Below are 16,860 nucleotides of genomic sequence, written 5' to 3' on the forward strand. Positions count from 1 at the left end.
AATGCACTGGGAAAATTGACTTTCTGCCACATAGCCTAAAATCACCAGAGAAATACAACATAAAGCAAATATTTACCCCTGCAGGGGAGAATGGAGCTCAGTTTTATAATGGACATCAGCAAAGTCCATGGTTTAAATTAGAGACTAACAAAGGGTTCAAGAGCTCAGAACTAAGTTATTCTGTTTAAAATCAATCACAGAGACTGTCATTCTGATTATTGCTTTGACTCCCCAACACAAATTTAAATGCAGATTTTATGTACAAGTAGAAAGTATCAAGAGATCTGCTCTTTTTCAGGCCTGTATGGACGGGGCGGGGGGGGGGGGGCAGTGAGGGCATGGCGGGTAAGGGGCAAACGTTTAGGACATTAATGTAATTAGAATAAGGAGTGCATTTTTCCAGGAAAAAAATCAAATCTTTATTTTTAAAAATCCCACAAATCCATAATTAAATCATCATCTGAAAAAAAAATGGTAGGGAACAAAATGTGGGGTACATTTAAAGGGCACTAGATTCATTAATACCAGAGCCATTCTGGAGATGCCATGTAGGAAATCTGGAGTTACTCTAAATCTTCTTTTTAGTGGTATCAGAACTGGGGAGAAGGGTCCAAGCAAAGTGTTGCCTTTGCCAGTGTATTCGGATCGAGGTTATGAGGAAGAGCCCTTTTCCTTTGTCAGTGAGTTTCATGTTGGTCCACCACTCCAGCGCTGAGCAGCTCCCCGATGGCCCTGTCATCGTATCTCAGGACCTCCTTCAGGATGTGCGTCGTGTGCTGCCCGAGCAGGGGAGGCGGCCTGGCCTCTGACATCTTGAACTTACTGTATCTCACAGCTGGGCCTGCCAAAGGAGAAGGAAAGCAGGAAGCCTGTTAATGACTAACCCTAGGAAATTAATTACCTAAGCAGCCTGGGGTGTTTTCCACGAATGCCAAAAATATCAATGAGTGCCAGTTACACCCTTCCAGAAGCACCATCGTTTTGGAAATAAACGTGTTTTCACATGTGGCTTTTCTTGACTCAGGTTCATCCAAATGTGCAGTGCTCCTCTGACTCGCTCATCGCCATGCAGTGGGGCTGCATGGATGAAGCTAACTTGTGCCGGGCCTGTTTGGAAGCTGGTGTTCCCGTCATGAAGACTCAGAGGTAGGGCACTCAACTGAGTGAACTCTAAGTAGGAAAGAACAGTGACCACAGAAACGTAGTGTCTCTCTGAAGCTGGAAATTTGATCCCAGGTGAAAGCAACCCAGAAGCTGACTACTCAATGTCTACTGTATAGTTCCAAGGTTTAGTTCAACTGACTGCAGATCACCGAAACCTCAGCTAGACCCCGGTTCAAGGCTTTTGGTGGTAGAAGAAGTTATGTGTGCAGGCTTCACTGTCAGAGAGACTTAGGCTTTGCTCTCCGCTCTTATGCTCTCTAGCAGAGCCATCTTGGATGAATTACTGAACTTCACACCATAAATTGGGTCTGATAATGTTTATTGTACAGACTTCAGGTAAGGATTTAATTGAGATCATAGACAGAAAGCACTAAGTAAGCATTCCCTAACCCATGCTAATGCACAAAACTTGTTGGTTACTATGATTACAAAAGCTGCCACAACATCTCTCTTGAAGCTTATAGTGTAAGGGGAAAAGGGGTGCCGGGCACTAAGTTCCTCTAAACAGAGTTGAGCAATGCTTTTAAGAACTGTTGGAAATAGATTTTACTATCCCCATTCTTCCCATGAGGACACGAAAACCCCTAAAACCTAAAGTTTTGCTCAAGGCCACATAGCTAATCATAGGGCCTGGATGAAAATCTGTGTCCACTGGAACTGTCTCACATTAAACGCCATGAACTTTCCATAATATCAGCGGCCACTTCTGACTTCTCACTCTTCCATGGAGAGGCTGGACACTGGGGAACATGTTGTTTCAACTAATTTTACCTTTGTTATCACATTCAGTAAGTGGTATTTATGTTGGCTGTCCTTTATGTCTCATTTGATTAGACTTCAGGAGAACAAATGATATAGTAGTCACAAGAAGACTTATAAAACAGGATATTCCTATCTCAATTTTTTTTTTCTGGCTTTCTCTTGATTTGAGGAGCCCATAGGAAGAACAAATAAAACCAAAGCATGAGTGGGTAAAAGAATGCCCATCAGTAAAGCAGCAAACGAGCTTTGAGCTCTTTGGAGAATTCCATTAATAAAAGTACTTTTGCACATGCCACTGTTGACAGAGATGGAGGACTTGGGTCTCCTAACACCGTCAAGCCACACCTTTGTGTAACACATCTGATCCACTACAGAGGGACAACTTTCAACTGATGCCTAAAGTTTTTCCTTCTCTGAAGCTTAGTGACATTCATCGTTTTCTTCTCACATTTTCTTTTAAATGCCCCAGTCAGTGTATGACTACCTTTTCAAGGGTTTGTCCCTTTTCAGTAAGAGAGAAATCAACTATAGCACACACTGGGAGGCAGGGTCCACAGCTTTCCCAAGAATGCCAATAATGTGATGGTTTAGGCATCTGACCCTTACTCATTGCTCTCTCCAACTCTGTTCCATTTTGATATTCATTAAAAACAGTTTTAATCTAAAACCCGTCTATCAAAAGAAGAACTCCGTTGAGGCAACATATGCCTCCTGAAGTCAATGTCATGTGACTTTACTCCACTTGAATTACCTGAAGCAAGACAGTAGTAGTAGCTCTCATAGTCCAGTTACCATTTCTTTTCTTTTTTTTTTTTTTGGAGATGGAATTTTGCTCTTGTTGCCCAGGCTGCAGTGCAATGGCATGATCTTGGCTCACCACAACCTCTGCCTCCCAGTTTCAAGGAATTCTCCTGCCTCAGCCTCCCGAGTAGCTGGGATTACAGGAATGCACCACCATGCCCGGCTAATTTTGTATTTTTAGTAGAGACGGGGTTTCTCCATGTTGGTCAGGCTGGCCCAGCTACCATTTCTTAAGAACTTGTGATGCGTCAACCACTGCACCGAAGGCTTTATGTATTAATACATCATTGCATACAGTTCTCACAACAGTCCTGTCTGTTGGGTAGACTGTCAGTCATCTTTATTTCCAGATCAGGACATTGAAGGAAATGGAGGTTTAAATGTTAAAGTTAGGATTAAGGTTAGGAAATTAAAATAACTTGCCCAAATTCATACAGCTAGAAAATGATAGAGTTAGATTCCAATTTCATGTCTGTTGGGTTCAATAACTTGGATTAAAAAATAATAATAATTTATTGAGGTAAAACTTACATAACATAAAATTAACCATTTTAAAGTGATCAAGCAGCTTCTCCTCATTCCTCCCAAATCCAGGCAACCATTAATCTACTTTCTGTCCCTATGGAGTTATCTATTCTGGCTACTCCTTATAAATAGGATCATATATAATTTGTGACTTTTTGTGTCTGGCTTCTTTCACTTAACATAATATTTTTGAGATTCATCCATATTTTTCATATCAGTACTAAGAGCCTGGACTTTTAACCTCCACACAGTGATCGAATGAGGGAATTCTTCAGGTCCAGCCAAACTAAAGGGGAGTTCAACTTGTGTTACTCCCACTGTATGCCATACTTTTCTGGTAGCTTCCAGATCTACACTGAAGACTATGCTACCAGTTTAGAATGAAGAGTGTTTAACCTTTTGCATAAAATGTCTTCAAGAATTTAGGTTGGTAAAATGGTATTACCTGGCAACTTTTTCACACTTGCTAGGATGAAGACATAGACTGCAACGGGACAAATAAAGTGATGTCAAGATCTCAGAGAAAGCTAAATTCCCATGAGCCATTTGAAATCTGTTCTTGCAACCCTGTGCAATAATAATAATAGCAGGGACATCCCTCTCTGAATAAGGTTTGCATGAAGAAAACAAAGGGCTCACAAAACACATTTGTTTCAAAAAGTAGAAAATATTTGACAGAATTATTTATATCTAAGGTCCAAAGAAAATGACTAATCTGATCTTTCATCTAAAAAATTATGAGCAAGGTAAGTCACATGTTCTTAAATTTTTTGGCGAACTAACATCTATATTCTCATCTGTTTTTAAATATGTACAAGCTATGTGAACTTCAGAACTCTTAAGGTCTCAGAGCCTCAGTCTACACATTTCTAAAACGAAGTCAGCAATACCTATTGAAGGGTGGTTCGGGCACTGAGTAATATTATATAGATATCAATCAATATCAGTAATAATCTAAGAAATGTATGTAAAAATAACAAGATAAAATTTTGCCTATAAAATTAGCAAATAATGTGGGAATTTTTGTTTGATTTTAAGAGGTTGGTGGCTGATAAGAGTGTAAATTGGTGCAATCCTTCTGGAGGAAAAATTTGTCAACTAAATATCAAGACTTTTAAGTGTTCGCATACTTGGATGGAGAAATCCCACTTTAAAAATTTTTTCCTATGGACATAATTAGGAATGTTCACAATTTTCATAGGCAAAGATCCATATAGATTTTTTAATCTGCTCAATACTGTTAAGAGCTCTTGACTTCCTACATGGCATTCTAACCTACAGCCCATAAAAATTCTTTGCATGGGATCCCTAACTTTGGTTTAACTTGAATTTTCTGTCTGCTCATTGCTTCCAAGGGTTACCTCTGTTAGGACTAGGTGTTCAGCTTCTCATTATTTCATGTACTGTCCTGCACACCTATCTTCAACCTCTCTCTTCCAAATAAAAAGGTCAAATAGTTATCATGCTGAAAAATATTAGCAAGATTTATCCAAAAGTTGGGCACTGGTTAAATAAATTATAGGGAAACTGTACAGTAATTTCAAGTTATAATTTAACTTTTGGCTTTGAGTATATATATTGCCTTCACACTCTCCTGAAACCCCACTGAAATAAAAGTATAAAAATTAAACAAAAAAACTTCATATGAATGAAAAGAATGGAAGGGGAGCATCACTAATGAATGGGATATTTCCAACAAATTTACAGGCCACATGGATGAGATCATGTTGATGGATAAAAGAGATAGAGAAAGCTGAAGCCTAAAATATTCTAGAAGGAGAATAAGAGCAAGTGGATGCCAGTTGGTCTGTTTTGCCTCCCAAGAGCCTTTGATCTTAAAGTCAGTGATTATGAGAGACACAGAACAGGGACTAGAAATAGGACTAAGAAGAAGGATTGAATGTCTGAATATAGAACAAGGGTCCGTTTGGATCTGCAATAACATTTAAACAAGCTTTGTAAAAGTAGAGTACAAGCAGCTAGCATTTAGCTAGCATCAACCATTTCTTTTAAAAAGAAGCTCAAGAAAGCTACAAAGGGAAAGTTAAAAAATTTTAATATGGATTTTTGTGCCTCAGTGCAAAGCCCTCCATACTCCAACATTTGAGGGGCCCATAGCCTGTCTATGGCTCTGAATCCATGTTGTAAAGACTGTCAGTGAAACTACCTTGACCCACACTTCCAAGCATTCTCATTCAGAGTAGATCCAGTAAAAGTGGAAAACATCCTCAACAACAGAGAAAAATCAATGCCAGGCATCCAGATCTTTTTTCTATAAAAGATTGATCAACCAGGGATCACTAGAAATATGAGAACCAAATAAAAGATGTTAAAAGTGGAAACAATGAAGATAACTCAGAACAGAACAAGAACAGAATGCTATGCAAAAAAAAATGCAATTGAAACAAGATTTAGCACTTACATTTTCCAATATTATTGTCAAAATTAGGAATTTAGAAAATAAAGTAAAAGATGCTCCCAAGGATTTAGGGACAAAAATATAGCTTGTCTAAAAAATGTGAGAAAGAAACTAAGAGTTCTCATAAAACAGACAAGAACCCCAGGAAAAAAGAGGCAAAAAGAGTAGAAGAGGATAAATTTTTCTTCTCTTTTCTTTTCTTTGAGGAGAAATTTTTCAACAAAGAATATGAGGAATAGAGAAGGAGAGCATTTTTTCAGATTAAAAGAGTCAACTGAGAATCCAACAGTATAGATGAAAAAAAGATTTACATCTTGACATCACATAAAATTTCAGAATATCAGCATTAAAAATATCTGAGAAACTTCCTGGAAATGGAGGAGGGGTGAACAATTCAAGATCTAAGCACTAGGACAGGAGGGTGGAAACTAGTTTTTTTTTTAAAGAATAAAATTAGACTGCACCAAACTCCTCACTAGTGTCTACTAAAAACTAAAAGTAGAGTTTGTTTTCAACTTTTTGTTTTTTTTAAGACACAGGGTCTCGTGCTGTCTGCCAGGCTGGAGTCCAATGGCACTATCATAGCTCACTGCAGCCTCGAGCTCCTGGGCTCACGGGATCTTCCCACTTTAGCTTCAAAAGTAGATAGGACTTTAGGAGTGTACCACCACAGCAGGCTAATTAAAAAAAAAAAATCTAGAGATGGGGACTGGCTATGTTGCCCAGGCTGGTCTCAAACTCCTGGCCTCATCCTCCTACCTCAGCCTCCCGAGTAGCTAAGAATACAGGAGCATCCATGTCCACCTTTCAACTTTCTCAAGGGAAATACTGTTAAACGTAGAATGGTATGGCCAGTTAAATGATTAATCAAATATGAAGTTATTTGCAAAATCTCAAAGACTAAGTAATTGTACTGAAATAAGTTTCTTGAGTATGACTGCAGTAAAATATAGAAGCCAATGGACAAGAAAGAGAGAGAGAGAGAGAGAGAGAGAGAAAAGAAAAAGGAAGGAAGGAAGGAAAGAAGGAAAGAAAGAAAGAAAATTTTGATACACAATAAGGACCTACTAAGGAGCATAGGGAAAGAAGGTCCCAGGATGACAGCTTAGACCTGGAGAGCCAATAAAAGCAGAGATGGAGAAGGAAGACAGAGGCCTTCAAAAGGAAAGTCTAAGAAGGCAAAAAGCCTTAATTGTGTAACTGCTATAACTGAAAAGTTGGAAAAATATAATAATAAGTTACATCATACAAGAAAAAATAATAATTAGATACTTTATGAAAAAAATGTGCATGGAAAAATCAAGATCCAAATATGAAGCAAATCCAAAATATGGCAAGATTTTAAGTAATTGATGGAATATCTGCAAAGAAAATTCATTTGACCTTGATGGTAAGAACATTCATTTGAGTAGCACATATAACCTTGTGCATTCTCTTCAACGGCTCTTAGCATTAAATTGTCTATTTAGATGCCTGTATCCCCTATGGGGGCAGGAACAATGTCAATTGTGTTTGCTAATGGGCCTTCAATGCTTTTCATGGTCACTATGAAATGAAAATATCAATGGCAAGCATTCTTTCTTAGATATTCGCTATGACTGTGGACTATGGCTTTTTGTTTCATTATTTCATTGGACTTTGCAATTTATATAAGGTAGAGACTATTATAGCTCTCATTTTACAGATCAGAAAACTGAGGCTCTTTAAAGGGTTAATTAATTTGTCTAAGGTTATCCAGCTAAGTGATAGAACCAGCATAAGAGCTTATATCGGGCTGGGCGTGGTGGCTCATGCCTGTAATCCCAGCACTTTAGGAAGTCAAGGGAGGCGGATTGCCTGAGCTCAGGAGTTCAAGACCAGCCTGGGCAACATGGTGAAACCCTGTCTCTACTAAAATACAAAAAATTAGCAGGGTGTGGCGGAGTGCACTGGTAGTTCCAGCTACTCGGGAGGCTGAGGCAGGAGAATTTCTTGAGCCCGGGAGGCGGAGGTTGCAGTGAGCCAAGATTGCGCCACTGCACTCCAGCCTGGGCGACAGAGTGAGACTTTGTCTCAAAAACAAAAAGAGCTTCTATCTGTTAGACTCCATGGCTCATGCTCTGTCAATCAATACAAATTTGTTGAACAAATAATTGCTAACAATAAAAGAAAGTTTAATAAATACTGTGATATTATTACACATAGTAATACATATATTAATTAATGTATGTACCCACTAATTTATTCTACATATAATTTTGGAGTATCTATCCTGGTGCCAAGATCTGGGCTGTATGATCTACATATATATTAGCAAACAAAACACACACCTGGACCCTACTCTTCTAGAATTTACTTTCTTTATTTATTTATTTCTTTTTTTTTTTTTGAAGTGTTGTGCTGAGTGGTTGTGGGAATAAAGAAAACACAATTTTATTGTCATCATCAAACTCATCAATTAGTAACATTTCTTAGCTCTTGGAAAGGCTGATAAAAGCTGTTGGTCCTCCCCTCAAAATAAGCACTTATTAAACCCAATGCTCTGGAATTTACTTTCTGATGTGGGAGGCAGACAATGAACAAACAAATGCAAATAAATTGCTAAAATTTGCTAAAAATTATAAAATTATTAAAAACCAAGTTGAAAATGGAATAATATTGCAATCACAGTGGGGAGGGGCTGAAGTGGGAGAAAGGGCATTTCTAAATGGGACGTGCAGAGGAGGCCAAGCTGATTAGATGATCCTTAAGCTAAGTCAGAAGCTGAGCTATCAATACGAACAGTAGGGGAAAGAAGATTCCAGGCAGCATGAACAAGACTGATGTTCAAGGAACTGAAAAAAAAAATGAACCAGTGTGGCTAGCATGTAATTTAACAGAAGAGAGGTACTAGATAAAGTTGCAGGGAGTGGCAGGGGATAGTATGCACAGGGTATAGACTATAGTAGTGACAGTGGATCTTATTCTAGGTTCAGTGGGAAGCTACTGGAGCTTTAAGAAAAGCAGTGGCAGGACTTACAATAAGGAATACTTTTGTGCTAAGCAGAGAATGTAATGAGTTTGGAGGTTGTTGTGGGTAGATCAGAAGAGATGATGGCGGCCTTGACTGGAATGGTACATTAGAGTTTTAAGAAAAGTGGATGTGTTTTTGAAAGGTATCCTAGTGATAGAATGAGAGGACACACTGATTAATACATGGGCCAAGGTAGTTCAGGAGAAAAAGAAAAGGATCAAAGAAGAATCCTGAGTTTCTGGGTTCATTTACCAGATAGGGAAAATCGAATGGATTGCATGGACAAGTTTGGCACAAGCCAAGGATTATTTTTTTGGACATGCCAAGTTTGAGATGCCTATGAGCTATCCAAAGAGAGATGTCAGTGGGTCTTTAGCTATGCAAGTCTGAAATTAAAGGAAGAGTTTTGGCCAGCATATGTAAAATCAGAAGTTATTTACCATCTAAATGTCCTCATTCTAAAACGACATATTTCCACAGCAATTGTATTTATTCCAACATCTCTGATGCTGAGGTTTTAAAAATAAGTTGTTTATGCAGCCTTTTCTCTACTATCCAAGGTCTCTACCAAAATCTATTACATCAAAAACATTTTATGTCCACAGGAGGCAAATAAAATAAATAAATAATTATCTCTAAAGCTCATAATTTTGGAGATAAGTGCATTTCTTTAAAAGAAAATCCATATTCTTGTCCTTCAACAGGCAAATTTCTATGGACTTCATGGGTATAAATTAAGGTACTTTTACTTTTACTTTAAGCCATGCTTACAGGTTATGCCCATCTCTAAGCAAGGGCTGTGTGTAAACTGCCTGTGGTCCTCCAAGGGATGGTTCTAGAGGGGTCTAGGATAATGACGAAGGCTTTTTGCTTCAGCTGCTTCATATGCCCATACCTGGGAGGCTGAACTGATCAACTTCATGGAAGCCAGAATTACAGAGCTGGCAGTAGACAAAATGCAGAGGTAGGTGTGGAAGGATCCTGTCACAGTTTCTAAATTATATATTATAACATCTAAAACTACTATTTAAGGAACGCTTACTGCATACCTCACCCGACATGAGGTGCTATGTGTTTGTTATCTAATTTGATCCTCACAACAACATTAAACATTTTTTTTTTACATTTACAAATGCATTTTATGCCTAAATCACAAAGGAGGAACATGGAGCTCACAGAAGTTAAAAAATGTGTACAAGGGCACACGACAGATGCAAATATAGATCGGTTGACTTCATAGCTGTTGTTTTTGACAAGTGATACAGCAAGGCGGTTAAGACTGTGGGTTCTAGAGCTGGAGTGTCTAGGTTCGCATCCTGGCTCTGCCATTTACTGACTCCATCTCCTTGGGTAATTTACTTACTGAACCTGTACCTCAGTATCTTTACATGTAAAATGGGCATGACACTGGTATAAAGTGTCATATAAAGCTGGGAGAATTAAAAACCTTGCTTCTTATGAATCCCTGAGAACAGTACCAGGCACACAGTTAATACTCAATATATGTTATCCTTTCTTCTCTGCTACAGTGATGACCTTAGCAACTTAGATACCTCTCATAGAGCTTTGATCACCTGCTAATTTCAGACCTAGACTTCCCAGAACATTAGCAAGTTAGCTGCATTTTAGATTTGTGAGAGCAGGCTAAAGATAAAAGTTTTAACTTGTAGAAATCTTTAACTGTCAGGGACAAGGTTTTTTAAAGTGAAGGGAAAAGGGAGGAAGGAATCAACCATTTCTTAACCACGTGTTACATAAAAAGCACTTTTCAAATATTTATTTTGCTTATTCCTCATTACAACCCTTTGAGATAGGTATGTTTCCCCTTCCTACAGAGAATAAAAAAGAGGCACGGGAGGTTGGATGATTACTCAAGCCACACTCTTTATGAGTACATACTTAGTGTCTCCAACAGCATCAGGACGTGTACCAGAAATTCATTTTATACCCTTTTACCTTTTAACTAGTTAAGTGGAAGGAACTATGAAAACACGGGACTTCTTTCACTCATTTAACAAGCACTTACTACAGACACTATTATATGTGCTTCACTCATTTATTTTGCTCAGTCCTTATGATAACCCCAGATGGCCCTATATCATCCCCACTTTACAAATGGGGGAGACTGAGAGACAGAAGGGAAGCCACTTGCTCAGGGTCACAGAGCTGGTGAGGAGCAGGGCTATGATTCACACTCAGACAGTCCTGTGCCAGAATCCCAGCTCTTTGCCACTGGACCACACTGCTTTCTGGTGAAAGAAAGAGAGCAAAGGAAGGAGAGAATGATCTCAGCTTGAAACTGAACTCAGGGGTCCGGAAGCAGAATGCGCAGAGAGCCACTTGAGGCCCCACCTTCTGACCAGTATGTCCTCTCCATCTTTCTAGATCAGAGTCCACCAGATTCCTTGTGCAATAAATTCTTGTTATTACCTCCTGTTTTCAAATGAATTTGTCAAATGCCACCTAAACCCTTGTAGGAAGTCCCGGACTCACGGCACTGTCGATACATGCCAATTTCTCATGCCTCTGAGTCAGGGGATGCTCTGCAATGCCTCCCTCCACCCACCCTGAAAGGAATGAAGCCTTCACTATCCCCTCTGTGGAAAGTTACCTGAGTCAAAGCACAAGGAGGGCCTAGTGCCTGGCGCCCCCGGAGAATCCCTCAGGCTAGCTCTGTGGTGTTTTCCGTCTGTGGTTTGAGATCCCTCCGTAACACGGCCCCAGTTATTTTGTCTCACCTCCTTTTAGAAACCTCCCATGATTCTTCTAGGGTGAAAAGGAAATCTAACCAATCTATGCAAACACCCCAAGCTACTCTAGCTATATACAGGTTCAAGCTACATTTCTATAAGCCAAACAACTTAATAATGTAAACAGTTGCAGGAAACAGAGGTAGCCAAAAACATGGGGGAAACCATAATGAATATTCAAGTAATGGGAACATAATATCACATCATCATGAGGGAAGGGACCTAAACAGTCCCTTTTTCCAGAACTCCATGCACCTTCCATCCTAATGATGCATTTCTACACCAATGAAACAAATTATTGCTCAACCTCACAGCTCACTGGCAACTGATCAGCACTAAGGGTTAAAGTAATTAACATAGCTGGCCAGTCTGATCACAATGGAAATAAGAATGAATAAAATCTAATAAATGGAAAATACCCTAAATGTGTGGATTTTTTTCATTTGATTTTTTTCTTAATTTCTGACATGGGTATCATCAACTTCTTAAAGTATCAAGAATACTTAAAAGTGAACATCTGTTTTATAAGATATGAAATGTTTGTTATAACAAACATTTTTTCTTTGGACTTCTTTGGCTCATCGTTAAGATACATGCTGTAGATACCATTTAATCTTCAAGGCTTAGTAGTGTAGTAAGAAGCCAAACTTCATTTTGCTGAAAATAATGATAGCTCCAGTACTAAGTTATTGCACAATTTCCCCTCCAGTGCTTGAACTCATCATCATAACAATAACAATATTTTTATATGGCACCTCTCAGCCATAGCATCCAATGCACCAAATGGAGCCATACACTTAGAACACATTAAACCCATTAGATGTGAGATAAAAACAGAGAAAGCTATTTAACTAGCATGGAATGGTGGGATAAGGCCATAGAGAATAAATATGGCTTTGGATATTTTTAACAGAAGAACTCAAGCCATGGCACTGCTTACAGGACCAGGCATCCCAGAAACTCAAGGCATCTTGTGGTATGTACCACCAACATAGATAGGTCTGCAGTCTCACTCAGAGTTCAGAAACGCCATATATCACTACTGCTTGAATCAATTTTGGCTCATTGTTTTTTAACTTAATAAGGAGGGCCTCAAGTGCCAGTATCTATAGGTTGTCTATTTTTAACCACATCAATGACCCTTTGATAGTCATCAGTGTTATCCACCAAATTTCCAGTTTCTGCTGACAACCGAAATGAGGCACTGAGGAAAAAGTCTCAATCATGGAGGTTTATTAAGCCAGCTTTAGGGTACATCCAGGAAAAACACGAGCCATAGACACAGCTGTGGCTATTTTTCTCAAGAGTTTTCAGGCTGTCCAGTATATATACATTTCCTTAAGGGGGAGAGAAAGCATGTAGGAAGAGGGCCAGGTACAAGGTAGAGTGGATGGTTACATTCCTGTGAGACTTTAGTTAGTGCCAGGTAAATCTACATTTTACATGTAATAAGGTGAATGTTTGAAGAGAAAAAGAAGTAAAGGAAGTGTAAATTATGCAAGTGTCTCTGGGTAGGTGGAAATAATTGGTCTCCTCTTATCTTTGTTCTGCACCTGGAAAGATAAGCTTGTAATCTACACCATCAGTGTGGAATCCAACAGACTTTAGATTTAGGAGCTAGACTTACATTGCAGGCCTAAAGTTATAATTGGCACGCCCTTGTTTCTGGGAGGCCAGCAAAAGATTTACCCATGATTGATCTGTGGGAGCAGTCTTTCATAGATGCCCAAAGCCTTTTACCTTGTAGGGATCTGGCTAATGTATAATGCCAGTAACAGCTTCATTTGGAAAAGGGCATTGCACGACTCAGTCTCCAGGCTTAACTTTCCCTTTTGCAAAGGAGTTTGGGGGTCCTGAGACTTTTTTTACTTTCCTTTACACTAGTTTCCAGGAATATGACAGTATTACACACCGTTGTCCCTTTGGGGTTGGGTAAAACTGTGTGAGCCCAATGAATTGTGAATGAAAGAAATGTGGGCCGGATGTGGTGGCTCATGCCTGTAATCCCAGCACTTTGGGAGGCTGAGGTGGGCAGATCATGAGGTCAGGAGTTTGAGACCAGCCTGGCCAACATGGTGAAACACTGACTCTACTAAAAATACAAAATTTAGCCAGGCGTGGTGATGCACGCCTATAATGCCAGCTACTCAGGAGGCTAAAGCAGGAGAATCGCTTGAACCAGGAAGGCGGAGGTTGCAGTGAGCTGAGATCGCACCACTGCACTCCAGCATGGGTGATAAAGTGAGACTCCATCTCAAAAAAAAAAAGGAAGAAAGAAAAGAAATGTATATGTCATCTCCAGGACAGAACCCTCAATTGCTGATTTAAGACCCTGTCGGTCTCCCTGTCTCTTTGGCAGTGTGTGAGAATGGTGACTGTTCTACCAGCCTGGGTACCTGTCAACCCATGATGGACAGGTAGTGTGAGCAAGAAATACATTTGTGTTGTTTTAAGACACTGTTATTTGGGAATTGTATGTTATCCCACTACAAACTAGCCTATTAAGATTGATCACATGCCTCAGTTTCAGTGTAGAGACCCACTTGCCTGGACTAGAGGAGAAACTCATTAATCTAGTTCCTCGGCACTCCTTTAAAAAGCATTCACTCCAGACATTCCAAATACTTTGAAATGGCTCATTTTGTGTGTAGCCAATTTTGGCCAGTGGAATGATGATACTAGCTATTATTTACTGAGTACTTACATGTGTTAAGCACTTGGCATAATGCTTTCTATATATTACCTTCTTTGATGCACTAAATGAATTTAAAAGGTGGGATCATTATGATACCATTTTCTCAATGAAGAAATTGGGGTTAAGTAACTGTATCAAAATTACACAGCTTGTCAACTGAAGAATTTCCTTAGAACTTAGGCTGGTTAAATACAAAGTGCGTGCTCATTAACACTGGGATGTACTTCCTCCCTGCATAATGTGGAAGAAAATCTGCTCTCATATCAGTGGCTGGATAAATACCATTCTTTAGCAGATGGTGTTATAAAGCAGTACTGTATTATAAATACTTATATATTTCATGATTGCTAATCTATTAAGGCATTTATCTTTCATTTGAAAAAGAAACAGGGCAACTTGTATTTGATTTATCTATCTTGTTCCAACCCACTGAAATGTCATAGTAGATTATCCATTTCCTACTGGAAAAATATATGGCCCATAAGGAAATACTATTCATATTCATTAGTAAACATGCTGTCTCCCCTCAAAGTGTGCTACCCAAACCTTCCGCTGAGGTCTCTGAAAAATGTGGGACTGGAAGAAGCTCTCTCCTGACTGTTTTTTTTTCCAACAGTGGTGTTTGCATGTCATTATTTTAGACACTCATGAATACTCGAAAGGGTGAAGAAACACCTTGCTGACAATGTGCTCTTTGCCAAAATAATCAATTCTTCCTCTTCTCTGCCTTCTAGAATTCAAATATTCAATACAAGCTCTTTGGGTGCATTCCCAAGACTTTGTTTGGTTAGATTTCACCATGGAAAACAAAATTGGTTCAGCTGAAGTCTATAGCCAGAATATTTTAAGCTTCATAGTCCTTCAAAGTAGTGACCTTCTCCTCACCTCCTCTGCCTCTGTGCTCCATTAAGGAAAAAACCGGAAGTTTCAGGTCAGAGAAGCCAGATCACATTTTGATTCAATTTTAAAAGGAGCAACTAAACAGAGCTAGAGTAGGTGGTTATTTGTGGCTCTTACCTCAAATGAGCTTTGAAAAGTTTTTCTGTAAACTTGATGATACTAGTCTTTTGTAATTTAATAAATTTTTTCTGAACGTCTTAGTCACTATAGTAAAAGAATTAGTCTTCTATCAACCATCTTCTATTCTTTCCCCAGAGTCTTTAAGATCACACAAATGACGGTTATATTCCAAGCAAAGAGAGAATCAAGAAAATTAGGCCCCCAAACCTGCTGCTAAGAAAAAGAGAATGTGTTAATTATTTGTCGAACAATTGATCTTAGTTTTTCCCTTTCGTCTTGCCTGTGCAGTCCAGATGGAAATGTTTTAGGAGAAAGTCCTTTCTCTCTATGCCCCTATTTGAATTTTGGCATGACCATCCTCTCAAAAACAGCACTGTAATCCCTGGCCTTACTTATACCTTGCTAGCCCCACAGTCCTATCTCTGAAAATATCTTTCACACACACCCACACTTCTGATCTTTTCCATCATCCCCTTGGTTCAAAGCACTGTGCAATATGAGGACAACTTGTTCAATCCTTTTCCCCTGCTGTTTCTTCCAGCCAAACTGCACTTACTCTCTGCTGGACCTGAGGCTGTGTGGGTCTATGTGCCAAAATGGAATGCATCTCAGCTTGGCAATCCTCAAGTCTATGATATTCTCAAAGCTCTGTTTAGGCTAACTTAATGTTGGACCTTCCCCTTTTCCCATAGTCCAAAGAAACATCTCTCTTCTTTGACTCCCTATAACATTTGATCTGCTTCTCCTCAGTGTTGTATCTCACTTTATAATTGCATTATCTCTTGCAATCTTTGCTGACAACAAAATTTATGTTTTGTTCATTGTGTATCCTCCACAGCATCTACCATATGAGTATTCCATCAGTAACTGCTGAAAATGTTAGACAAAAAAAAAAAACCACCAAAAACCAAAACCCACTAGATTCCTAGAATAGAAAACAAGGCCACTAGAAATATGTGAAATATAGAACTAAAGAGAGGTCAAGGCTTACAGATTGGTATATTTTGCACTACATTTCTAAGTGAAGTCATCTTGATTCTTCTCTTTCTCTTACATGCCATATCCAATCCATCAGCAAATTCTACTGATTCTATCTTCTAAACACATACAAAATCCAATCACTTTTTACAGCCAGACTAATGGTAGCTACCATCATCTCTTGCTGGATTTCTGTGAGAGCTTCCTATTGATACAGACAGGAGGCAGGGAAATACTGGGTAGAAGAGGGCGGTCCCTGGCAAGGGCCCCACCCTCAAGCCTGGACCTGCGGTCCAAAATGAGAGCTTTAACATCCCTGTTTTCCTACCCGAAATGTTGCCTTTTCCAAAACCACCCTGGCCCACCCTGCCCCCCACCCTGTACCCATAAAAACCCCAAGCTCCACTAGCAGGACACAGAGTGGAGCAGCAGAGATGAGGAGAAGAGAAGCAGCAACCAGATGTCAGAGAAAAGCAGGTTGACTTCAGAGGGGTGGCTTGATGGCGGGACTTCCAAGAAGAGTTCGGTCATTCAGGAGAAAATTATCTTCCCACTCTGTCCCCCTTCCAGCTCCCCTTCCCACTGAGAGCCACTTCCACCTCTAAATAAAATCCTCTGCATACACCAGCCTTCAATTCATTTGGGTGACCAGATTCTTCCTAGACACTGGACAAAAACTTGGATACCAAGAGGGCAGGGTATAAAAGGCTGTCACCCTGACCCTCCACTGAGCTGGTTTACACTTAGCCATCTG

The 16,860-nt window shown here is 39.4% G+C and overlaps 1 protein-coding gene across 5 annotated transcripts in view; it reads right to left on the reverse strand.

Annotated features, from left to right (window-relative positions):
• Nucleotides 1-394: 394 nt before the first annotated feature.
• SUGCT (succinyl-CoA:glutarate-CoA transferase) overlaps nt 395-16,860 on the reverse strand; it is a 735,535-nt gene continuing 719,069 nt past the window's right edge. For all 5 annotated transcript variants that reach the window (XM_054497215.2, XM_054497218.2, XM_063667374.1 and 2 more), the window contains one exon: nt 395-841. In XM_054497215.2, coding sequence (XP_054353190.1) covers nt 678-841 — 164 coding nt within the window. In that variant the 3' untranslated portion in view covers nt 395-677. The remainder of the gene's footprint in view (nt 842-16,860) is intronic.

This window comes from Pongo pygmaeus, chromosome 6, assembly GCF_028885625.2.
Source record: "Pongo pygmaeus isolate AG05252 chromosome 6, NHGRI_mPonPyg2-v2.0_pri, whole genome shotgun sequence".
Lineage (NCBI taxonomy): Eukaryota > Metazoa > Chordata > Mammalia > Primates > Hominidae > Pongo > Pongo pygmaeus.